This window comes from Lissotriton vulgaris, chromosome 5 (genome assembly GCF_964263255.1).
Source record: "Lissotriton vulgaris chromosome 5, aLisVul1.2, whole genome shotgun sequence".
Lineage (NCBI taxonomy): Eukaryota > Metazoa > Chordata > Amphibia > Caudata > Salamandridae > Lissotriton > Lissotriton vulgaris.
In genome coordinates this window covers 1,366,185,341-1,366,211,729 of record NC_141693.1, presented here as the reverse complement: position 1 = coordinate 1,366,211,729, position 26,389 = coordinate 1,366,185,341, and the positions used below count along the sequence as shown (strand labels likewise).

At 45.4% G+C, this 26,389-nt stretch overlaps 1 protein-coding gene across 12 annotated transcripts in view; it reads left to right on the top strand.

Annotated features, from left to right (window-relative positions):
- HIPK1 (homeodomain interacting protein kinase 1) overlaps window positions 1-26,389 on the top strand; it is a 733,600-nt gene that overhangs the window by 402,980 nt on the left and 304,231 nt on the right. For 6 of the 12 annotated variants that reach the window (XM_086923314.1, XM_086923313.1, XM_086923309.1 and 3 more), the window contains 2 exons: window positions 11,811-11,973; window positions 15,003-15,219. In XM_086923314.1, coding sequence (XP_086779440.1) covers window positions 11,811-11,973; window positions 15,003-15,219 — 380 coding nt within the window. Of the gene's footprint in view, window positions 1-11,810; window positions 11,974-14,981; window positions 15,220-26,389 lie in introns of all 12 variants that reach the window. The other 6 variants (XM_086923311.1, XM_086923310.1, XM_086923305.1 and 3 more) reach the window with 1 other exon arrangement.

Genomic DNA, 26,389 nt, shown 5'->3' with positions numbered 1-26,389 from the left:
GGTGCTTAACCGGAAATGTCAACTAAAGATCGAAGAATAGGAACTCTTGTTGCTACCCTAGCATGACTGATATTTCTTTTGTATCTGATAAACCTCAGTCATTCATGTTGGAGCACAAATCATCAATGGCCTGAAGAAATGTGATCACATGTAACCATAAAAGACCTCCACTGTCTCCATTTGCCAGCCTGCACTATCTTCCCAACTAGCTGCATCATCTACAGTGCCATTGCGGGCAGTATCACCACTTTAAAACCCTTTATGGTGTTCCATCATAAAATTCAACCCTTTTCCACAAGACCCTTTCCAATAAAACTTTGGTAGTGTGAAACACTGTAACGCTCCATGTACAATTACAGTAGTGTCCATTTGCTCTGTCTTTGCCTAATGCTTTGTTCTTTACAAGGGCATTCCTACCACTATTGTGCAGCACCCCACCAATCCTACCAGTAGCACAAAGAATTGATCTGGGTGCTCCCTGGCCTTCGCCATGCCATGCCCGCAATGATTTTGCTCAGCACCTTTGCACTTGTCTCTATATCCCTCCCAACCATTACTTGTCCCTTTTACCACATCACTCAACTTGTTTTATTTTACCCCACCGGTGCACACTTTTCACACTTTTCTCTGACTTAAAACTTTAACACATTTTGATGATAACTTTTGTCCTCTAGTTAATTGAAACGCTACCACCATTCTGCAGTTTCTAGCTTGCCACAGCTTTTCCTATTTGTGATTAGCGAAATGCTCCATGAACTGTTTTTGTAAATATTCATCATGCGTACTGGTAAATTTGCTCAAGGATAGCAAACCAGTAAGGCTTATTAAGTAACTGTCTATAGATTCATTTGTTCCTTGGTTCACTAGATAAATGTTATTGAAAATGTAACCAACACAAGCCTCTATTTATGTATTGGGCCTTCTAGAGTGCTGAATTGGCCCATTTGGGCTTTGGAGCATTACGCTCTGGGTACAAGTATGAAAAGTATGAGCTTTTAGAGGGATGTGTTGCAGGAGCACCCAACCATCCGCTTAAAGTATGAGTTTAGGTATAATCCCTTCATGGATGCGCTTTTACAGTGAGGTAGTTGATTGTTCTGCGAGCTAAATCGCATGAAAAGTAAAATGTGAATATGGATTCACAAAAGAAGCCGATATTACTTCATATACGGTCCAGTGGAATATATATATATATATATATATATATATATATATATATATATATATATATATATATATATATATATATATATATATTCACTGAAAAAACCATAGGTTTCACACCAGTTATAGTTAGGAATTTGCATTTAAAAAACCTAATAAATTCACTGAAAAAACCATAGGTTTCACACCAGTTATAGTTAGCTGGAAATTTTACTGACATAAAACCAATGAAATTCCCACGTTATAGTTAGTTGGACTCACTATAACTTGCGCGTGCAATGCACTGCTGATGACGTCACATATTACATCACTGATGACATAGTCATGTGATGTCACTGACTATGTTATGAGTGATGTAATAACAGACCTGGTGTTCGTGGACAGCCGTACATATCGCTCTCTGCAATGGTGGAACACCAAAAAATTGACAAAGGGACGGCCGTTCCTAGAACCTGTTCCACAAGTAGTGCTCACGACAGACGCATCCCTCACAGGATGGGGAGCCCATCTCCTGCATTATACCACACAAGGTCAGTGGAACAACCAACAGAAACAGTTCCACATCAACCACTTAGAGCTGTTAGGCATTTTCCTAGCACTCAAAACTTTTCAAGTACAAATCCAAAACAAAGCTGTCTTAGTACGGACGGACAATATGACAGCCATGTACTACATACAAAAACAGGGGGGGGACACTCTCTGCAACTGTCCCAACTTGCACAGAACATTTGGAGATGGGCCATTCCTCAAAACATACATCTGACAGTAGAACACCTTCCAGGGATTCACAACCAGATAGCAGACCTGTTAAGACATCAATCACAACAGATTCACGAATGGGAGTTGCACCCACAAGTACTTCACCATTCTTTCAAATGTGGGGGCATCCACAAATAGACCTGTTTGCCACCCACAAGAACTCAAAATGCCCAACCTTTGCCGCCAGGTTTCCACACCCACGGTCGGAGGGGAATGCTATATGGATGAATTGGTCAGGCAGATTTGTGTATGCTTTTCTGCCTCTCCTACTCATTCCACTAGTAGTACGCAAGCTCAGACAACAGTCCCTCAAACTGATACTAGTGGCCCCTACATGGGCACGTCAACAGTGGTTCGCCACGCTACTAGATATCTCAATGGTTCCACATCAGAAATTACAGCTCATGCCATCCCTGTTAACACAGAACCATGGAGAAATAAGACACCCAGAACCAAGCCAACTGAATTTGGCGATCTGGCTCCTGAAGTCCTAGAGTTTGGTTACTTAAACCTACCACCAGACTGTATGGATATAATTAAAGAAGCTAGAAGACCCACTACCAGAGCATGCTATGCTGCTAAGTGGAAACGATTTGCAATATACTGTAACAACAATCACATTGATCCTTTGGACGTTTCCATCCAAAATATAATTTGCTACCTTCTACACTTACAAAGGTCTAATTTGGCTTTCTCTTCCATACGCCTGCATCTAGCAGCTATTGCAGCGTATTTACAAAATAGACAACATCTATCTCTATTTAGAGTACCTGCAATAAAAGCATTTGTGGAGGGATTAAAAAGAATAATCCCACTCAGGTTACCACCTGCTCCAGTATGGAACCTAAATGTGGTCCTTACAAGACTCATGGGACCCCTTTTTGAACTGTTACATAAATGTGAACTACAATTTCTAACATGGAAAACTGCTTTCCTTGTTGCCATTACCTCTCTCAGAAGAGTTAGTGAAATACAAGCATTCACAACAGAAGAACCATTTTTTCAAATGCATCCTTACAAAGTGGTTCTTAGACCCAATCCAAAATTCCTACCAAAAGTGATTGCTCCTTTTCACCTAAACTAATCAGTAGAGTTACCAGTGTTTTTTCAAAAACCAGACTCTGTTGCAGAAAGAGCTTTGCACACCCTAGATGTTAGAAGAGCTCTACTATATTAAACTGACAGGACTAAATCATTCAGAAAAACAAAACAACTATTTGTATCCTTCTCTCCCCCACACAAAGGCAATCCTATCTCTAAAGGAGGTATTGCTAGATGGACTGTTAAGTGTATTCAAATATGCTATCACAAGGCTAAACGTACACTAACAGTTCTTCCTAGAGCACACTCCACTCGCAAACTAGGAGCCTCTATGGCTTTCTTAGGAAACATACCATTAGAGGATATATGCAAGGCAGCAATATGGTCTACAATACACACCTTCACTAAACACTATTGTGTTGATGTACAAGCCAAGCAGCAAGCTGCAGTAGGCCAAGCTGTCCTTAAAACACTCTTTCAGTATGCTGCAACGGATACAAGCGACCACCGCTAGAGGAGACACTGCTGCACAATCGTTGCTAAATGTAGGATCTGCAGCTCATGTGCCTTGAACGGAAAATGCTACTTACCAGTATGCATCTGTTCTTGGCATGTAGAGCTGCAGAATCCTACATGCCCTCCCGCCTCCCCGGGACTTTTATCCGTTCCAGTACTTATCTTACTTAGATGCACACGCATGGACATCTTTTTCTCTTTACTTCTACTAACTCCATCTTTTCCCATCATGCGAAAAACAATCTGAGGATGGAGTCGATGACCATGCGAAGTATTGTCCAAGGGAGGAGTCACCTATCTCGTGACTACAAAAGACTTTTTCCAAGAAGACAGGAACCTGCAATCATCCGAGGCCAGCACCAGGTGGCGATCTAATGCTAAATGTAGCATTCTGCAGCTCTACATGCCAATAACAGATGCATACTGGTAAGTAGCATTTTCCTTACTCTGTGGCTCACTAATCCTATGCACGTCTAGACATGTTCTTGGTCTCTAATGCGCTTCTCCCCAGGATCAGTGACGCCTCTATTGCCACACTCTCCCTCTCTGACCATGCACATATTTCTATTTCCATAAGATTGTATGGGGTTGGGCACGTCCCTGCTAGATGGCGGCTGCGCGTAGGTCTTTACACTCCCCTAACATTGTAGAGGGTGTACGTGCCAAGCTATTAGAATACCTCCAACACGATGATACTGGTGAGACGTCTCTGGCTATCGTTTGGGAAACCCTCAAAGCGGTGATCCATGGGTAATTTATAGCCATCTTCTCCGCTGACACTCGTCAACGTAAGGAAGCCTTGCTGGGCCTTGAAAAGGACGTGGCAGAACTGGAAGCGATACATAAACACACGGGGGTCCTGAGGGTTTGGCAGTCATTAGAAAAGAAGCAGATGCTTCTTAAACGTCTAGATCTTGACAGGGTGGAATATGCTTTGCTTCGCCTCCAACACATGTTTTATTTGGGTAGTGAAAGATGTGGGAGGATGTTAGCACAGAGATTGCATGCCAGGGACTATTCCCTCCCTAAAACGGCCTACAGGCGAGGAGATCCACCTGGACTCCCAGATCGTAGAGGAATTTTGACGATTCTACCAATCTCTCTATAGTGCGGATGTGCATGGTACCCCTGACGCATGGGACTACCTGGAGTCTAGCAACTTTACTCACCTCCCTAACGCGCAGGCAGAACCCCTGGAAGATTCCATTCGGATAGAGGAGGTTATCTCTGCTATCTCTCGGCTGAAGCTCGACAAATCTCCGGGGCCCCGACGGCTACCCTGCCCTGTTTTATAAAACATTCTGTCCTGAACTAGCTCCCTTCTTGACCCGGCTGTTCAACTCTTTTCTAGACAATGGGATGGTTATGGACTCTTTGTCCGAGGTGGCGATTTCCGTAAACCTTAAGCCTAATCAAGAGCCAGGGCTCTGTAGTTCCTACCACCCGATCTTGCAGCTTAACATCGCATAACTCTCCACGGGCATACTAGCGTCTCGTTTTAACCCCTTTATGGAGGCTCTCATCGATCCAGACCAGGCGGGATTCATTCCTTCCCGCCAGGGTGATGACAATACCAAGCGCCTTATACACCTCATGGACCGTGTTCATTGCTCCCAGGTAGGAGCTGTGCTCTTCTACGTCGATGCCGAAAAGGCCTTTGATAGTATCCTGGGAATATCTCTTTAACGTCTTGCGGAGCTTCGGGTTTGGCCTCGCTTCGTCCAACGGGTGCAATGCATCTACCATGCCCCCAGGTGTTTGTTAGAGTCGATGGGGTGTCCTCGTCCCCTTTTGAGATCGCCAGGGGCATGAGACAAGGGTGTCCACTCTCACCACTCTTATTCGCCCTTTACATGGAACCCCTTGCGCAGAAAAATCGCAATCACCCGGGCATACAGGGTCTCAGGTTCGGAGGCAACATTCACAAGATAAGCCTCTATGCAGATGACGTCATCCTCTCCCTCGGGCAGCCTCTAACCTCCCTCCCCACGTTGGTCTTAGAACTCGAGTCCTTTTGACGACTCTCTGGCTCAATCTTAACAAGCCCCAGGTACTCAACTTACCGCAAGCACAGGTGGAGGCCCTTCTGCAGACTCTTCCTCTGCACTGGTCTAGCGACCATGTGCCCTATTTGGGCACCCTCCTGACCCCCTCGCTCCCACGTATGTTGGAGCTGAACTACTAGACTCTGGTGGCCCAAACTCGGAAGACGCTGGACAGGTGGACTAAACACAATTTAACTTGTTTCGGGCGCCTCGCCGCGGTAAAAATTACGATCCTGCCGCGAATACTCTACCTGTTCCAGACCCTACCGTTAGTACCGCCACCTAAAGCTCTGCGCGCCTTGCAGCTTGCCATGAACAAATTCATATGGGGCAATAGGAAGGCCTGCCTTTCTGTGGCGCAACTGTCGCGTCCCAAAAGTGGGTGAATCTGCAGCTAGTCCACAGATTTCTCCAGGCCGCGCACATTTCGATGTGTGCTGGAGTGGAACCGCCCGCTTTCTGAGAAGCACTGGACCTTAATGGACCAGGAAGTAGCCGGTGCGAATATCTGGCGCGAAATCTGGCTCCCCCGCCGATCACAATCGTGGGGCCGTTACTCCTCCCCAGTCACAGCAGTGACAATGAAGGTGTGGGACTCGTTGGAGCTCTCGAAAGGCCTTACAACCTTCCCCTCCCAGATGACGGCGATGGTTGACAACCCGAATTTCCCTCCGGTATGTAAGACTGCGGTTGCCCAGCGATGGAGGGAAGCAGGCTGTAAGCGCTTGGGCCACTTATTCGAACTTCATGGCATCATCCTGTTTGATCGGGTTTGGCAAGTCCTCGACTTTCCCAAACCGACGAATTCTATTATCTACAGCTCAGGCACTGGGATACCTCTGGGGCCTGTATACCACATGTCGCTCGTGAGCTTACCCCTTTTGAGAAATGGATAGCGAACAAGAAAGATGATGAGCATCTCATTGCGGAACTTTGTCTCCTTGCTCCGTACACGACAGGGAAGCGCTCACAAGGTCAACTCCGATGGGAGGCAGAATTGGGACTGGCCTTTACAGACAAGGAATGGGACAACATCCACTACAGAGCTCACCACATGGCATACAACACTGCTGGGATTGAATCTGCGTTCAAGGTCGCATCCTATTGGTATATTACGCCATCTCGGATACACCAATGGGACAAGAACCACCGGAATGTTGGCGGGGTTGAGGCCTAACAGGGCACTTGCACATCTTCTTTGGCACTGCCCGGGGCTAGAGAGATTTTAGGAGCAAGTGCTCAATGATATCGACACAGCATTTGAAACTGAGATCCCTCGCTTTCCGGCGTACACCCTGCTAGGCCTATCGAAACCACTCACTCATTGCGGTCATTACGAGGCAGGCAGAGATTGCGTGAGCATTGCTCGCAGCGCGGCAGGAGATATTGGCTCATTGGGGTACTACCTAGGTTCCGGACCACATGGCTTGGCTCTTTAGGCTCTGGATGACCCTTGCCATGGAACAACTCTCGCTGATTCAAGATCAGAAGAGCTGGAAATATGCAGAACTTTCGGCTTTCTTAATGTTACAATCGAAGGACCTCCACAAGGTCACTTACCCCAAACTCCTGCAAGTTCTATGCCTAATACCTCTAACTTAGGAATAAGGAGTTCCCTACCTGGGCGGGCAGGAGGAGCAGAGTTAGGCTTGGTGGGTGTAACGGATCGCCGTACCGCTCCTGAAGTCCTGCGTACGGGTCCCCCTTTGTTTTCCCTTTTCTTCCGAGGGGGTGTACGAGAGGGTGGGTTTCCCTTTTTTTGTACTCCTGTTTTTGGTGGGTTCTTGTTGCTGTACCTGCATTGTCCTTTGACGTTTTATGCTGTCATTCTTCTTTGTTTGTATTTGAGCGCTGCAAGCCTTCGGGATGCCGGCATTTACACTGTGGAATTTTACACACAATCTTTGCATTGTATTTTAGCCGCCGGCCCCTGTGGTTGTAGGCGATGGGCTGTGTGCAGTTGTCAAGAGACCTGCCAACTAAATCAATAAAAAAGATTTGTTCCATAAAGTAAGCAAGAGGTGTTTAAAAACAGCGACATTTTGAATCACCTATAGCTGGTGCAGCAAATAGTCTGGAAACTCCAAATATAGACTGTTTGTGTAGTCTAGGTGAGAGGTCATTAGAGAGTGAACATTAGTTATTCTAGTTGATTCCGGCAATAGTGTCAGAAACGTTTTGACACTTTTGAGAATAGCAAAGCAGAAACCAGTAGGGGGCTTAACCTGCGACTCAAAAGAAAATCTTTGTTGAATTTTATTCCAAGAGTCCTGACCTCCTCTACAGAGGAAGGAGAGGGGCCAAGTTCTGAAGACTGCCAGGCACTGGACCAGATAGAGCTTCAGTTTTACAGGCATTGAGTTTTAAACAACTGTTTGTCATCCAGTTGGCTCCTTTCACAAGCCGCGACTGGAAAGAATGTTGGAGTGCACTGTTGGCCTCAGCAATAGCTGAGTGTCATTGGCATAGGACACTACCTTGAATTCCAGAGGCTCAATAATCTCCGCAACAGGGGCTTCATAAACATTGAAGAGTGCATGGCTTAGGGATGATCCCTGTGGGACTCCATATTTCAAAGGTTATGGAGCAGACAAATAGGGGAAAGATGGATCCATTGAAACCAATCCAATAGAAAGGACTTGAGCCATTGTAGAGCCAGCCTGCGATTTTATGAACTCTGTGACTTCAAGCAGAGCTGATTCAGTACTATGACAGTGCATGAATCCAGAACAGCTACAATGAAACAGGCATCTTCCTTATTTGAGACATGGAAGTGTATCTATGGACCATTACTCTTCTCAGAGGAAGGAGCTGAGGCTGTAGCTTGACCTGTGCTGTTTTTTATATGTTATTTTCATTACTGGAGGATTAAAGTGCAAGGGAGCTGGCACCCGAGAAGGGAGACAAGACCAGTTGTCTAGTAATGAGTAACTTAAGAGACCAACTACTTCAAGTGTTGTTGTCGGTCTCCTTGGTGTTGAGTGGTGTGATATCTATCTCCTAGACTTCTAATGATACACTGAGGAGTGTCTAAACACCAAGGGCCTCAACAATGAGTCTTGATCGTCTTAACATAAAGCATGAAGCTGTCCCCTTTGACTTTAAGTATGTTTTGCAATTGATCCGGTGCTTATCGCAATCTTTGATGATCACATTGAAATGGTACCTGGTTTCAACATTGAATGGAAACCCCCAAAGGGGCAGGATTGACCTGAATGATGATGATGCTTCCTTTCTCCCTAGGTCTCCCTCTGAGAGTCTTTGGCAGATGGCACAGTGTCAAAGCATTAAAAACACCTTCCGTGTCCCTGTGATTATTTTTTTTCTCTTCCTTGGCTTTGAAGTGTTACCCTCAATTGAATACTTTCCCTGTCCCTCAGAGCGGTTTTTAGGTTTCACCTGGGCCGGAGCACTAGCTCCGCCCAGGAGAAATCTTATGTTCCTACAATTTGGGCTTAGTCCCGCCTCTGTCTTCCATTGGCTAGCTCCATAAATGGAGGCTAGCCATTGGAAGACAGAGGCGTCCGTCATTCACCGAGGCGACTCGTGGGCGTTCCTGGGATGTTTTTCTCATCCGGCCCCTTTTAGGATGTCAGTGCGGCAGTGGGCGGGGTTTATTTTTCTGTTCGTCGAGGTTTCTTTTCGTAATTCCGCGGCCGACCGCCGCCGGAGGAAGTCCAGGTCCAGGTGAGTGCTTTCCGTGTGTTCCCGCACCCCCCTCCCGCTGTCCGTCTTCCCGTTCCTGACCCCCCCCCCTGCTGTTCGTGTCCCCGTTCCCGCCCCCTCCCGCTGTCCGTGTGCCTGTAGTACAGAATGCGGTAGATTTATCTGCGGGGCATCCAAAAGTGATGAAAGATACTGGTACGGAGTGCTCGTTCAAGGAGCAACTTCTCCCACGTGACGTTGTCTGCTCCAACCTGTCTCCCGCAGTTGTCAGTTTTCACGGGTGGAGTGAAAATGTAATACAACTTTCTCACCTCTTTAATCCTGAAATACAGCAATCGGCATGCGATATAACCAGCCAATATTTTCAAAATGCTGCAATCTGTGTCGTAGTCAATAACCAGCATTTGTAGTATCGTTTGATCGATTTGAGCGAGGAACATTTATTTTTTGTTGAAAACTGTTGAATATGTGATAAATCCATTATCAGACTGAAAAATGGATTGGCGCAGAATTGTTTATTTCCAGTAGCCTATACAAAAGGATTACGCGTGTTAAGTATACACGTCCCTTTCTGGACAGGAATGTCTAAGCCCACTAATGAATGTATATACAAGATGGCCAAGTTGTGCTTGCCAGTTTGGCACTCTCGCTGGAATGGAGCAACAAAAAATAAAGTAAGCAAGCACCAACAAGAAGCAAGAATGAGGCAGAGAAACTTCTATAGCAAAGACAGTGTGTGCGTGTGTGACTGCTCCAGTGTGTGCGTGCATGTGACTGCTCCAGAGTGTATGTGTGTGTGTGTGTGTGTGACTGCTCCTGGGTGTGTGTGTGACTGCTCCACGGTGTGTGTATGTGACGGCTCCAGAGTGTGTGTGTGTGTGTGTGTGTGTGTGTGTGTGTGTGTGTGTGTGTATGTGACTGCTCCAGAGTCTGTGTGTGTGTGTGACTGCTCCAGAGTGTGTGTGTGTGTGTATGTGACTGCTCCAGAGTGTGTGTGTGTTATGTTATGTTATGAAAATTTATTCAGCGCACAGCTGCTCCAGCGAAGGAGCGTCCCGGCGCTTGACAAGGTAGCCAACACAACACAACTAAGGAGATAATGAGCTAAAAGGGAACGGACTCAGGGAAATAAAGTCTTGATGGCCCTACGAAATAAAGAGATTATCAGACACACGTATCTGTGTGTGTGTGTGTGTGTATGTAACTGCTCCAGTGTGTGTGTGTGTGTGTGTGTGTGTGTGTGTGTGTGTGTGACTGCTCCAGTGTGTGTGTGTGTGTGTGTGTGACTGCTCCAGTGTGTGTGTGTGTGTATGTGACTGCTCCAGTGTGTGTGTGTGTGTGACTGCTCCAGTGGGTGTGTGTATGTGACTGCTCTGGTTGTGTGTGTGGGGGGGGCTCTGGGTGTGTGTGTGGCTGGCTCTGGGTGGGTGTGGCTGGCTCTGGGTGTGTGTGTGTGTGTGTGGTAGTAATTGCTGTCTGCTGAGCTCGTCCGTAGGGTACTATAGTTCTCACATTTGCGCGAGATTAAGCTATTGGCAATGTAAATGACAATGCCATTTATTTATCTGTTTTCAAAACCAACACATAAATACAAATTTTGTCATTTACAATGCCAATAGCTTTAACTTCTCCAAAGGCGAAACCGTTGCATTGTAAATGCTTGTTTCGTTTTCCGAGAAAATTCATAATCATTGACTGAATGTGAAGATGGTAAATAGACCACTCATAAATATTGTGGGCTAGAGGCGGCTACTTCTTCCTGCTTAATGGGTACTTCAGAAATACTGATAACATATCCCCTTCACAAAAGACGAAATGTTTCAAACACATTTAAAATGTCGAGTAATGCAAGATAGTTTGAGAAACCAACCTCACCAAAGACCGTGACAAAACCATGAAAGTGTATAGGGCTCCTACTCTCAGGAACCTGGGAAAAAAACTGACCCTGAAAGGCAGCTTCCAGAATAAGACATGATGGTATATCGAAGCTGTTGACTCCTTAAAGGAACAGCGCGCGTTTCGGTCTTCCTTTTACATGCAGCCTGTCAGACTGTTTTTCCCTTCATGTTAATCATACTCCCATATGGGTTGAGGGTCTCTCTTTGAAGAAGGTGTACGTTTTGTGTTGAAATTCCGTCTTGTTTATTTAATAAATACAAGATAGGAAAATTGAGAAGTCAGCCTGCATAGGCTTTGGAGTATATACCAGCATTTGGGAAATGCCAGATTTTCTTTTGCATATATTATTATTTGGAAATAAAGTGTTTCAGGATTACCGCACGCAGGGAGAAATGTCTACTTTTAGGACTATCAGTAAAGATCCTACAATGTACAATAAAGGTTTCAAGTATAAGCATTTCCTACAAATGTCTAGCTTAATAATACATCATTTGAACATACAAAAGGTAATTCTGAGAGGTATCAAATATTCAATCTTCAACATTTATATATGTGCACTGCTTTGACTACTTTCAGAAAAACTTCGACTGAGACCCCATGTATGGTCTGGCACTCAGAAAGTAATCTATTTCACAGTCTCTGTTTATGTGGTCTGTTATTTAGAAGCTGTCACATTCTGTCTCAGACTAACTGTATTAATCGGTCTTGTTCTCCTTTCAGTGTAAAGTCCTGCTTTCAAAATATGGAGATTTGTAAACGGAGGGTTAATATGTATGACACTGTGAACCAGATAAAGAGCCCATTCACAACACATGTAGCTCCCAATACAAGCACAAACCTAACAATGAGCTTCAACAACCAGATCAATACAATGCATAATCAGGTATGGATTTTACTGTTGACTATGGCTTGTACCTATAAAAGTTTAGTAGAAAGATATAGAAAATTGAAATAAGAGATACTTTTTGGAAACAATGTACTGGGCAGGCATGATCTGTCTACATTATGGTAAATTAATTTGATAATTCTGTGGAAGCTACTCCGACTGACCATGGTATTGCTATCCGAATAAGTTACAATAAGCCGTGATCATGCATTTTGCGCTGTCACCACACTACATCTTTTGCTTGTATTTGATGCTGTAAATCGGCCTTTATGCCTTTTCACCATACTGTAAGTAATAAGCAACCAGTATTTCACTGTTAATGTCTCGCCGTATATCATTCCCACTTTCCATTTCAAATCTCATCTGTTTAATTATTTTTTTATTCAGAACTCATATTTAATCTGCATTATAATTCTTCATCTTGATAAGCTGTGTATTCCCAACTATTATGGGGAATGAGAACGTTCATAAAGTTTCCCAGGTGAAGAGGAAAGGATTGACGGTGATTCCCAATGTTTATGGATACCTAATACCAGATAAAGGCAGCAAGGCAAGGTTCTTAGCCAGTGAAATTCGATTTAATAAAGATGATATTGAAGGTAGGAAGATGGACTGAATTGGCATGCAGGGAGCAATAAGGGTGATCTTGTTGTGTGTGTAACGAGACACAGTACCATCAGGACACTTTGAGCTTAGCACTAAAAAGTTTAAATTGATAGAAGTTGGCGGTGTCGTCATTTAGTTTTGCAGAAACCCCTATCATATTTAAAGCTTTTTGTTAAACTTTCCTCTTAACCTGTTCTGTGCGGAGGGCAGAACAGTTACATCCTCCATCACGGTGCTCGTGTGCTGAGGACAGAACCATTCTGTCCTCTGCACGCAACTACCAAATCCCTCTGCTGTTTTGTTTTTCATCCTCAGCTGTTTTCCAGTGTAATGACGATCGGCACGCATGGCGTGCTAACGTCATTACATTGCATTGAAAGTGAAACAAGCTGATCGACTCATGTCAGTTTCTCTGCTTCAGTGCTCGTGGGGCTGTATCGGCCCTAGCACCGAAACACAAGGGAGTGGTATCATTGGTAAGGAGAGACTCCCCGATCCAAGCCCCCATCTTCCCCCACCGGGTGAGGGCAGAAAGCCCACTAGGCACCAGGGATATTTTTATGGGCATGTTAGGGAGCGACCCCGTAGTCAAGGGTGTCTTCCCTTTTTTTAGGCACACCTGGGGCAGATCAGCGATATGTTTAGGCATTTCTGGGGCCAGAAAACCACTAGATACCAGGGAAAGTTTCTGTGTGTGAGAACTGGAGTTTGGCTGACCATTTGCATGTGCTGGCTGTGTGTACTGACATTTTGCTGCCGGTGTGTGTGAGCTTGGCTGGCAATATGCATGGATGGCGCTTGGCTGGCGGTGTGTGGATGCTTGGCTGGCAGTGTGTGTGGATGGCGCTTGGCTGGCACTGTATGGACTGTCACTTGGCTGGCGGTGTAGTTTGCGTGGATCCCCCAGCGTTTTCTTACCCGGATTCCTTGCAAACCTCAAATTGAGCTAACAAGCCACATTTTCTCACATGCCTGTGTGGGAAAGATAAAGGATCACCATGCCAACACAAATGCCCTACTACCCAGCGTTCCCCTCGCTCTTCTGATAAAAATGATACCTCACTTGTGTGGGTGCCCAGAGCCGGTGTCCGCTCTGAGCCCTTACAGACACACTTTGATGCCCCGTCTATCGGCACTTGGCCCACTCACACTAGGGAGGTATCAATTTTATCTGGAGTTTTCATGGGATTCTGGGTAAGAAAATGTTGGCGGATCCATGCAAGTCACACCTCCCTGTACTACCCCGGGTGTCTAGTTTTCAGAAATGTCTGGGTTTGCTAGGTTTCCCTAGATGGGCACCGGGACCAGAAACGCAGGTTACTCCCTTGCAAACATCAGGTGATTTTGTGATCGATAATTTTGTTGTCTCCACAGTACGTTTTGGGCAACAATACCTGTTGCAGGCACTAGGCCTACCCTCACTAGAGAGGTAGCATTTTTTATTGGGAGACGTGGGTAAATTCTAGGTGGTTGGAAATGTGTCGGCCCAGTGATCAAACAACTTTTCCACACAGAAATGGAAGGAAAATTGGATGTTTATTATTTAAGCAAAATTTGAGGTTTGCAGGGGATTCTGGGTAAGAAAAACTATGGGGGCTCTATACAAGCCACACGTCCCTGGACCCCCTTAGGTGTCTAGTTTTCAGAAATGTCTGGGTTTGGCAGGTTTTCTTAGAGGGCCACGAGTAGCGAAAGGGTAAATGAATTAAAAAAGAATATTCAAAACATAGAATCATCTAGAGCTACTGAATGTGTGAATTCTAAAATAATGCTTGTTTTCTTGACATTCCAAATGTGTGAGCCAGACTTGCAGATTACTACGTTTTGCTGTTTAGTGTAGGCACTGTTTTCCTTCCTGAAATAAGCTCGCTTTTATGCAAATTTTGGGAAATTGTTAATCTTTCAATCTTAAATCTAGAAACTCTTGCAGACCTAGGATCTCAGGAAACATCCGATAGCGTTATCTTATTTGTAAGTCAATTGGGGGAGGAAGATAACCTGTCTGCTGTCACAATTGTGCTTGAACAAACCTTAATATGACATCTTGAGTTTTGTCACACCTATGCCAATTCTAAGCAACATATATACAAGATACAACTCCTCTCCATTTTTCAGAAAATAATGTACCAACAAGACCTTTACAAAAAAAATCGCACAAGGATACAAATTGAAAACTGCTGAAGTAGACCTATTGTTATTTGGTTGAAACCTGTTAGCTATAAGGGGACTTTGTTCTGCCAATCCTGTTACATAAGCACCAGACTGGGGCTGGCTGTTATGTCAGAAATGGGTTGCCTGTGTTTATTCTACTTTTTAGCGTTCCTATTCTGCATAAACCATTTAACTGTATTTGCTTCTTCTAAATGTGGATGTCTCGCATATAGAGTGAATTTTTGCAGCTCCTACTTTTTCCTTCTCAGGCCAGTGTTTTGGCATCGAGCTCAACGGCTGCCGCCACCCTTTCTCTTGCAAATTCCGATGTCTCACTGTTGAACTACCAGCCTGCACTCTATGCGCCGTCGGCAGCTCCTGGAGTGGCACAACAAAGCGTATCACTGCAGCCTGCAACAACACAGCTTTGTGCGCAGACTGATCCTTTTCAACAGACCTTCATTGTTTGCCCTCCCACTTTTCAAGGTAGGTCAACATGCTGTTTTATTGTTCAAGAACAAACCATAATTATTCAGTCTGTGCATGGTCACCCGTTCATGTATATGGTTTAAATTGTTTATAACGAAGGGTTGTGTTCTCTTTTTCACATGGTTTAGTATCATTAGCATCGTTTTTTTTTTAAACTGAAATAAGCAAGGAGTAGGCATATCAAATGTAGCCAATTTGTTTTGAAATAGACAATATACTTGATTAAAAATCTTTTTTACAGACACATTTAAGAATGGCTTGAGCTACGACAACGTTCATTCGAACGAAAATGCTCAATTTTCTAATCAATGAGCACTTGCAATTCTCTTTTCAGTATAGCAGTGTGCAGCTAGAATTGGCAGTGTAGATCTTTATAGGCAAGCCTAAGAATTTTAGCAGAGGCTTGAGTTGTAGTTACAGGCCTCTCAAAATAGTGACCGATAAATGTAAATGATGTTTATGTGGAGGGAGGTCTGTCTTTGTCAAGAAAATATTCAGGAAACAGTGAACTTATTATACATGAACTTACTTGTAGATAGTTTTTGGCAAAAATCCTGTGTTTCCTAGACTTCTGCCAAACAGAAAAGGTTATTTGGATGCCACCAGCTATGCCATAAATAAGTTTTCCTCAGAACTAGAATGTGTTTACATTTGTAAGAAGCCTCTTTCCACAACAAAATATCATTAAGAGAAGAAATTCTAAAATTGAATTTTTGGGTATGCAGTGTAAATCTTTTCTGTATTCACATGCTGTTCATTATTTTGCCATCTGGTAGTTAGGTCTGGAATTATCCTCGTTTAGCCCTCTTCCTCTCTCTTACACTTTGCTAGGGGTCGTCTGTTACCATTTGGCACCTTGTCCAGACCTCTCCAGAGGTCCGATGCCCACCCCGGAAGCCCCCTGTGTGTGGTAGCTGTCTTAAAATAATGTTGTCAGCCATTCAGTTTGAAAGTTACGGCCCAGGGCTCTTCGAACGTGTAACAAAAAAAAAAAGGGAAAAGTGATAGTTCTTCAAACAATTCCAAAGGTTTCATCCAGTAATCAATATCATAGAGCTTAGGAAAAGAGGATAACTGATATCCAAGAAGGTATCTTTTGAAAAAAAACTAAGAAGTAGGAAGGTATCTTTTGAAAAAAAACTAAGAAGTAGGTGGGGCATTTGGGCAACCAAATATGTGGCCTGAGAATAACCAACCTAACGGTCATTTTACTAGGAGAACACGCCCTTTAGATTTTGGTCAGAGAGACAACCACCAGGTTTGCAATCTTCGCTTGCTAAGGGATCACAACTTCCAAGTGCTGCGAGGCATGTGCCAAATTCAAATTGAAAACGCTCAGTCAGAGAGAAGCAGCAGTAGTAACAGTACACCATGTAGACCCAAAAGAGCAGAACACCATTGTAGTTCCTCGGTCTGTTGAGTGAGAAAGACAATAGCGTAGCCAAGGTCAACAAAGGAGAAAGTTCCGATGCCAAGGTGGAGACAATCGGCATCGACAGGTAACAGATGCAACAAAAACACAAAGAGAAACGCGGACAGGTAACGCATAAAAATGGGTTAACCGAGTAGAGGCCTTCGGATTTACAACACTTAAAGGCTGTCTTTCTTCCAAAACATTTGTAGAAGAAAAAAAAAACTCTGGTCCCAATCCAGGGAGACTGCAGGAGGGTGCGCCTCTGAAAAAAATTTGATCATTGACTACAAGAGCCGGAGAGGACAAAGTCAGCAGCCGGTACACTGCCGGCAAAGAAAAGGCCGTCGAGTAGGCTCAACCCCAAAGAGAGAGTGCTCGAGGTTGAGCGGAAAAAGAGGTGGCTCAAAGGAAAGATGGCAGTAATCCTCCAGAAAAAGGATTCTGATGCCTCCCTTTGGGAATTTTGAATTCTTTGGAAATGGAAAAGTGCCATGGAGAGGTGGAGAGGGCTGACCTCTAACCACCAATGAAACCAGAGACCTGACAAAGCCGACTCTGTGGCTCAAGGGCTACTTCGTGACGCCAATGACATGAGATCAGTAGCAGGATCTTGACACCGACTCACTAGAAGAGATATCAGTCGAGGCCTTCACCTCTGGATGATGTATCTATGTGTAACACAATGGTCAAGAGAGCAGCAGACAAGTATGAGATCCAGCTAGAGGAGGAAAAGACACAAACATACTTCCTACCTGAAACACTCCTACACTCGCAAAGCAAGTGAAAATACCAATACTGCCCAGCATCTTGGTCCATGGAAGAGAGGCGTTCAATGATCTGCCAACTCACTAACACCAAGAGTGGAAAGTAAATACAAGGGACCTTGCCTAATGCAAGGTAAAGCTTATAGAAGACTTTGTCAATGTGTCCACTGCAAGGAAAGGGCCAGTGTTCTAACCTCATCAGGTAAACCTAAAAAGGAGCGGAATAGGATTGAGATGGTGGGCTGGACATTTGAGAGTAGCTGCAACACAATGATGTAATGGCAACCCCAACACACTAATAAAGAAGTATATCCACCAACACTCTGAAGAGGTGGGAGAGTTGCTGAAACACCTGCCAAAGCAGTGCCAAAAGAGAGCAAACTCATTTGTAGAAGATGGAAAGTCTACACATGCCTAAAATCCGCCCTAGACGCTGCAGACAAGGCAAGCAGGCAGGAAGAACACCAAGAAGGAACACCAGTCTGCAGTGTCAGGTTTAAAAAATGAGGTTCAGTCTAACCTAATCACTCGCCCTTCAGTGGGGAACAGCTCCTTTGCTCTGAAGTTGATATGAGACAGCAGTTCACACCAACAGGCCAACTGCAGGGTCAACACAAAAAGTGGCAATATCAAGCACCACAAAGTCTGTCCTTTTGCGGCGAGCAAGAGGTAGGAGACAACCATTCATAGGACTAGGCCCCACAAGCAAGTGACTTCTAAATACAGAGCATCCCTCCATCCCCCACATAGATGGAGAAGAATTAGGGGATTTTCTCCAGTAGTGGCATGAGGTCAAGTCAAGAAATATGGATTCTAAACATAATCTAAGATGGATATCGCCTGGAACTAATAATTCTGATAGAGACTTCAAACTGCAGATTCCTCACCCTATACTATTCACCAGGAGTCGGACTGGTACCGGAAAATCTGGAGTAGTACCTCTGTGTGCCGGTAGGTAGTTTCGCTCGTCTCCATCTCTGCCGTGTCGGAAGTGGTGTCACGTTGCCTATATAGGTGCCACTGAGGCACGCTGAAATAAGTTCCTCTCTTTTTGCACCATTCAGAGAGCTACCTCAGTCATTGTTTTCCAACTTTTTTCAACCTTCTGTGAAGATTTTTTTAGCTTTCACTCTGAGTGAGCTAGGGACATGTCCCTTGTGAAACCTTCAGAGTTCAAGTCTTGCAGGGATTATCACAGGCTGATTTCTGTGTCGCGGCAAAAGAAGGCTCTGTGCCACTTCCATGTACGATCTTCCCGATCCATGACCTCGAAGTTTGGTAAGTCGAAGATGCACAAGAAGTTGTTGTTGAAGCATTCTTCGGCTTCACCAGGGGCTCCTGTGCATCAAATGACTGCCTATTACATTGTCCTGCCCCGGGAGAGCCAGCCTTCCTCTCCCAACACCTTTCCCCTGAGAGCCTTGTGGTGCAGGCCTCAACCGTGTAGCTCCATCCAAACTCGTTCCCTACCACTCCACTGGAAAGAGAATCCAATACGCTGGACACCTTAGGGAAGTGCATATTCTCTTTCACCAGCCTCTCGGTCTGTGACCACTGCATGCTTCTTTGGCTGATATTCGCATGCCTTGTTTAAGACTGTTGCTCACCTGCTTTCCATAGTGCCTGAGGAGGGCAGCACCATTCTAAACTAAGCTTTGGTGGACAGTAGGAATGTGGCGAAGTTTGACATCTAATGTGGACTGAACACCACAGACGCTGTCGCGATGCCTAATTACTGTTCTCTTGGTTCTTGAAGGAATTCTAGTGATCACTGATCAGCATGCTTTACAATGGCTCCTACCTGTTTGGCGGCAAGGCTGACGTGGCGCTCAAGTGCTTTTGTGAGAGCAGGGTAGATACCAAATCCCTTGCCATCTCTATCAACACAGCCACAACAGCATGCCTTCTGCCTCTACTGCAAATGCGGATGGCACAACTTTAGGTGTCCGCAGTACCAGCCATACCCAGTCCAACAACCTTCCTAATCCTTTCAAGGAAGAAGCCTCGGAGCATAAAGTATATGCGGGAGCCAGTCCCGTTGTGTTGCCCAGTCCCCCGCCCTTGCGGCTGCCGCAGCCTCCAGTCCTCTTTAGCATGCCCTCTTTCCAGAACAGTCCTCCCGTTGCTGACTTAATCGGGCCGCACCTGCCCCAATAGTCTGCAATTGCATCAGACAAGTGGGTGCTTCAGACTGTGCATAAGGAGTATGCCCTACCATATGTGGAAACCCCTCTGCCTCTCCAACAGTCCCAAGAATGGCTGACAGACGACCATCTCTCCTTACTCAGTAAATAAGTGCAGGCTTTTTTGGGCAAGAGAGCCATTAAGAGGTGTTTGAACAAAAATACAGCATGGTTGTTATTTCCGCTACCTTCTGGAGCTGTAAAGGGATGAGGCCTCCGCCCTGTACTAGATCTGCGCCCTCTCCACCTCTTTCTGAGCATAGAGAAATTCAACATGCTCACATTTGCTCAGGTTCAGTCTGCCCTGGATCCCAGAGACTCGATGGTAGCGCTGGACTTGTCGGACGTATATTTCTATATCCCAATCCTGCCGGCCCACAGGCGTTACCTGCGGTACACTGTGGGCCATGAGAATTTCCCATTTGCTGTGCTTCCCTTTCACCTCACCAGTCCCACGTAAGTGATGAGTGGTTACAGCATAGGTCAGGGTTTCCAGTTTTACCCTACTGCGACAACTGGCTGTTGAAGGTGGACTTTCCTCCAGGCAGTCGATGCCCACCTTCAGACTATGGTGAACTTCTTCATTTGCTGGAGTCCATTATCAACATGCCGAAGTCACCACAAATCCCTTCTCCGATGCTCTTTCATCGGAGCCATTATGGACACAGTGCAGTTCCATGACCATCGTCCAGAGTGGGCAGTATGGAATCTTCAAACTATGATTCCAATGTTTCGTCCTCTATCCTGGATTTCAGTGAGACTGATACGAGGTCTCATGGCCTAATGCATTCTTATGGTAAATGTGCATTTGGATCCGAAGGGCGCAGCATCAAGAGAATCTTTCCGACCTGGTCAATGTATCAGAGAGAACTGCAAAAGATCTGTAGTGGTGGCTAATGAGTCACGATTGGGTAAGTGACGAACCCCTCTCTATTTCCCTTCGGTTGCGTCACTCCTGGGTTGGGGAGGCCACCTAGGAGATGTGGAGATCAGAGCTCTCTGTGCTTTGGTGGAGTCTCAGCTCAGTTGAGGGCTATTTGTTTGCCATTGAAATCCTTCTTTCCGTCCATCAAGGGAAAGCCGTTTCAGGTGTTCCCGGACAAAACCACTGTAATGTGGTATTGCAAAAAACAGGCTGTGGGGTCATGAACCCAGAAGATATCTGCCTCTAGAATTGGCTGGAGCGCCAGGACATCTACCTGGTTGTGCAGCTCCTAGCGTGCTCACTGAAAGTTAGGGCAGACAACGCGGTTGTCAATGCCTCACAGATCACAAATTACTATTATATCCAGAAGTGGTGCATAGTCACTTCGAGACTGAAGAGAACCCTAGCTCGATCTGTTCTCCACCACTGAGAACACGCATTGTCCGCATTTCTTCTCTTTGGAGTTTCCAAAGCCGTTTTCTCCTGGAGATGCATTTTGTCTTGATGGAATTCAGGACTACTGTATGCCTTTCACAGCTACCACTCCTGCCCTGAGTTCTCAAGAAGATCAGGACAGAGAAAGTCATTTTTGTGCTTCTGGATTGGGCACAGCAAGTATGGTATCCTGAATTCCGGAGCATGAATATCTGTCCTTCGGTCAGACTCCCTCTTCAGGAGGACTTCGTGTTGCAGCAACAGAGCAGGGTTCTGCACCCTAACGTGTGCATGCTCCATTTTCATACCTGGAGATTGAGAGGTTAAAGTTGAGGAATTTCTATCTTTCTGCCAAAGTTTGTGATTTCATCTTGCCTGCCAGGAGTCCATCCACTAAAACTTGTCTGCGCCTGCTGTTGGGATACATTTGTGGCCTGGTATTCCTCATGCCATATGGACTCCCGCTATGCACCTTTATCAGAGATTTTGCTGCTCATTCTATCTTCAGCCCAGCAAGGCCTTACCCTGGGCACTTTTCAAGGGTTACTTGTCCTCTATTTCAGCTTTTCTGTGGCAACCGGATAAACCCTCCCGGTTCCAGTCATCAGTTGAGACTTGCTTTTCGAAAGATTTGCAAGATTTATTCCATGTTACTCCCCAGTGAGTTCTTAATTTGGTTCTTTCCTCCATGTGTTCTCCCTTCGAGCTCCTGCATAGCTGCTCTTCACCGTCCAAACAGTTTTCCTGGTGGTGATTTCATTTGCCAGGAGGTCAGTGAGTTTTAGACTGGCCGGTCACTCTCCATACACCAACTTCTTCCTGGACAAGCTGGTTCTTCGGACTCCTGCCTCCTCTTTCCTCTCACAGGTGGTCAACCCCTTTCATACTTGCCAGAGCATCACTATACCTGCTTTCTACTCTCCGCCTCATTCTTTTAAGGAGAAGCAGAGTGTCAGAAGGCTCCAATCTTCGCAGAGGCAGTGATGCTGTACCCGATCACCCTTCCACCAGTGACTCCGCCACATGGGCGAATGCACTAGTGACAGGGAAAGGGGAAGTGGACAGAGAAGAGACACCTTGAGAGCTTCTGGCACCTTCACCGATTTGGTAGATCACTCTTGACCTGGACTTCGGTTTCTGTAGATGCCTAATGCACAGAACAGGGGGGGGAAGAGAATAAACAACAACTTCTACCTACCAACTTTCTCACTCTATGTAAATAATGAATCTTATCCTACCAGTAGTTCCCAAAGGTATTGCTACTCTTCTTTAAGACGTGTAGGTACATTCAGAGAGCTTCATGCCTGCAGGACAAAGACTAACATTACTAAATGTTCCTTACGGAAAAAATCTACAACCCAGGAACTAAACTCTCTCCCTCCTTCTTTACCTGTAAGCTTTCTGTATTAGCCCCAACTGGGGTTCTGTTTGTATCTGTTAATGTCTTGCAGTGAACATGCGACTCCAAGGATTCCAATGCTGAATGGAATGAAGCGCGCAAAAAGGAACAAGGTAGGCAAAAGGGGGAGGAAAGAACAGGTTAAGCGCAAGAAGGGAATAACTGTTCAGCACAAGTTCGCCGACAATGGGGGAGAAGGGGAAAGCAGACGCTGGCTTACTGTTCCTCTCGCAAGCTCTGCAAGAGGTTGGTGGAGTCCGTTGAACCTTCTGTGAAGAAGTCCTCTGACGAGCTTCAGCAGAGTGAACTGGCTCCCACGACGATGACGAAAGGAGATGAACGAAGTCTCAGTCACTGCAGCAGACGGAAGAACGTTTCTTCACGAACTTCCAAGAATCCACTCAAAAGTAACCTTGGACAGATGATACTCTCTCTGGGCAAGTCTCTAGATTAGCGGACTCAAGAAAATCACGAAACTACTCCTGTCACGAATACTTGACACGGAGCGTAAGACTCTAGCTGTTACCTCAGGAACCCGAACAGTTGAAGTGCGCAGTTAGAACGCTGCGCGAGACGCACATCAACTAGCCCTCACATACTAAACTCTGACTGACTTCAGTGGCTATCGTGGCGGCCATCTTAGGAAGGAACTAACCCCACTATGACCTGAACCTATTTACATGATAACGAAGGAATCTATTTGGAAATACACGGGTACCAAATATTTACCCGACAAGGCTTTACAATTGTCTTTCCACCATTCCCTACTCTTGGAACATAGGTAGATGCAATTTGTAAATTCCTGACAGTACCCCCTCTCAAAGACCGATTTATCGGTCCAGGTTTGAGAGGTTGCCGTGCGTGGAATCTCTTAATGAGTCGTGGAGCATGAATTTGGGCAGCTGGTTCCCACGACCTTTCCTCAGGGCCATACCCCTTCCAATCTACCAGATAAAACAGCCTACCTTTCTTGCTTTTGGAGTCTAGAATGTCATGAACCTCGTACTCAGGGTGACCAGAAATAAGGAGGGGTTCAGGTGGTTTACCCAACCTCATGTTGGACTTAGACTTTTTTAGTAAGGAGACGTGGAAGACTGGATGGATCCCCAATTTAACTGGTAACTTTAGCCTCACTGTCACCGGACCCATAACCTGCTCAACTGGATAGGGACCCACAAATCTTGGTTGGAATTTTCTATTCCCTTTTAAATGAAGGTTCTTTGTAGAAAGCCACACCTGATCTCCTACTTTATATTGCGGAGCGGGTTTTCTATGTCTATCTGCACCTTTCTTGTAGACCTGTTTAGCTTTGATCAAGTTCTCTTCTGCAGACTTATGTAGAGTGGACATATTAGTCAACAAAGTCTGTACTGCGGGGACATCTAAATCCTCCTGAGGGCTGAATGGATTAGGGTGGCGTCCAGAATTCAAATAAAAAGGGGAGTAACCTGTAGAAACACTTTTAGCATTATTACTAGCGAATTCTGCCATCCACAAGTGATCTGACCAGTCACCACCCTTCTCAAGGAGAAACAGACGGAGGTACTGTTCCAGTTCTTGGTTAACTCTCTCCGTCTGTCCATCCGACTCGGGGTGATAGCTGGTAGACAACCTTCTCTCAATCCCCAATCCCTTTAGATAGGCTTGCCAGAAACGGGAGATGAACTGGGGACCTCGATCAGAAACCACAATCTTGGGAACCCCATGTAGTTTTACAATGTTCTCACTAAAAGCTTGTGCTAGTTCACGAGCAGTAGGGGTACCGGACATGGCAATAAAGTGACTCATCTTGGTGAAAGTATCCACAATCACCAGGATAGTATCGAATCCCTTACTGACCGGCAAATCTACAATCAAATCCATTGAGACTGTATGCCATGGATGGGTCGGGGTAGGAAGGGGTTGCAGTAATCCTTGTGGAGCCTGCCGACTAGGTTTACCCCTGGCACACAGTTCACACGACTGCACATATTGCTTGACATGAGAGGACAACCCAGGCCACCAAAAATAGCGCTGAACTAAATCCAAAGTCTTAGAAACTCCCTTATGACCGGCCAAAGGATGATCATGACAGCTTTGCAAGGCTCTTTGTTGGAGAGGAGTTGTCGGGAGATACAACGCTCCTTTGTAGTAGGGTAAACATTGGTTTAACTCTCTCCCCTCACCCGATTGAACCCACTTCTGCATTTCTTCTGAAGATAATCCCTTCCGCACCTCTTCTTGAAAGTTACTCAGAGAAAGAGCACAAATGATTTTAGTCTCTGGGATGATTGGTTGAGGTTCAACAGGATGTTCACAGTCGTCTGTATCCAAGCGAGAAAGCGCATCCGCCTTCCCATTCTTTGTTCCAGGGCGAAAAGTGAGCACAAAATCAAAATCTGCAAAGTACAAGGACCAGCGTAACTGTCGAGGAGTGAGGGTCTTTGCAGATTTCAAGAATTGTAGATTCTTGTGATCAGTAAACACTGTCACAGTATGTTTAGCCCCCAGCAGATAATGCCTCCAGTCCTCAAAGGCATCCTTAACCGCTAGCAATTCCTTTTCTGCAATGGTGTAATTCAGTTCTGCTGGATTTAATTTTCTAGAGCGATATGCTACCGGATGCAACTGACCAGTTTGGGAATGTCGTTGCGAGAGAACTCCTCCGATAGCCTGATCTGACGCATCTGCTTCTACAAAGAAGGGTTCTTCCGGGTTGGCATGCAAAAGAATAGGAGCAGACACAAATCTTTCTTTGAGATGACTAAAAGCCTGAGCAGCTGCTCTGGTCCACTCGAACTGTACACCTTTCTTTAGTAAACGAGTGATGGGTGCAATCAAGTGTGAAAAACTCTGGATGAAGCGCCGATAGAAGTTTGCGAATCCCAAAAATCGCTGTATCTCCTTGACACTCCGTGGTTCTGGCCAATCCTTGACGGCTTGCACTTTTCCTTGATCCATGGTGATTCCATGTGGAGAAAGGATGAATCCTAGAAACTCCACCGTGGTAGCATGAAAAACGCATTTTTCCAGTTTTACATATAGATGATGTGTTCTCAAACGCTCCAACACCATTCTGACGTGCTTAGGATGGTCTCGGGTATTCTGAGAGTAGATCAAAATGTCGTCCAGATAGACTATCGCCACCTTGTCAATCAAATCACTCAGAATGTCATTTATGAAATGCTGAAACACAGCAGGTGCATTACACAACCCAAAGGGCATCACGCAATATTCAAAGAGGCCAAATTTGGTACGAAAGGCCGTCTTCCACTCGTGCCCCTCTTTCATCCGCACCAAGTGGTACGCCCCTCGTAAGTCAAGCTTGGTGAAAATCTGTGCTTCTTTGAGTTGATCCAGAAGAACTGAAATCAAAGGCAAAGGGTATCGATTTTTGATTGTTACTAAATTCAAGGCGCGATAATCAATGCAGGTTCTCAGACTGCCTTCTTGCTTCTTTGGAATAAAAAATAACGGGGAGGATACCGGGGACTGCGATGGTCTGATGAACCCATTGGCCAGATATCGATCCAGATATTCCTTGAGGTGATTATTTTCAGCTTCGGTCAGAGCATAAATCCGACTGCAAGGCAGTACTGCTCCTGGAACCAGATCAATCGTACAATCGTAGGAACGGTGTGGTGGTAAAACCTCCGCTTCCCGTTCACTAAAAACCATCTTCAAATCCTGATATTCGGAAGGAATTTCTCCAGCATTAATTACACAGACTGACTGACCTCCATACGATAGTAAAGAAGCAAGGGAGTTCTCCTCGGAGTGTTCTTGGGGCCCATAACAATGTTCCTGACAAAAGCTTGACTGCATACTGACAGTTCGATTCGTCCAATCAATGGTTGGATTGTGTAGAGTCAGCCAAGGTAGACCCAAAATCAATTGGAACTGAGGGGCGTCTATTAAATTGAATTGCATCACTTCTTGATGCCCATCCGATTGAATCAATTCCAATTCTTCCGTATGACTAATAATTGGCCCAGATGATAAATTGGTTCCGTCAACGGCTCTCACTGGCTCGGGTCTTTCCTTCTTTATGGCTTGAATTCCCATGCT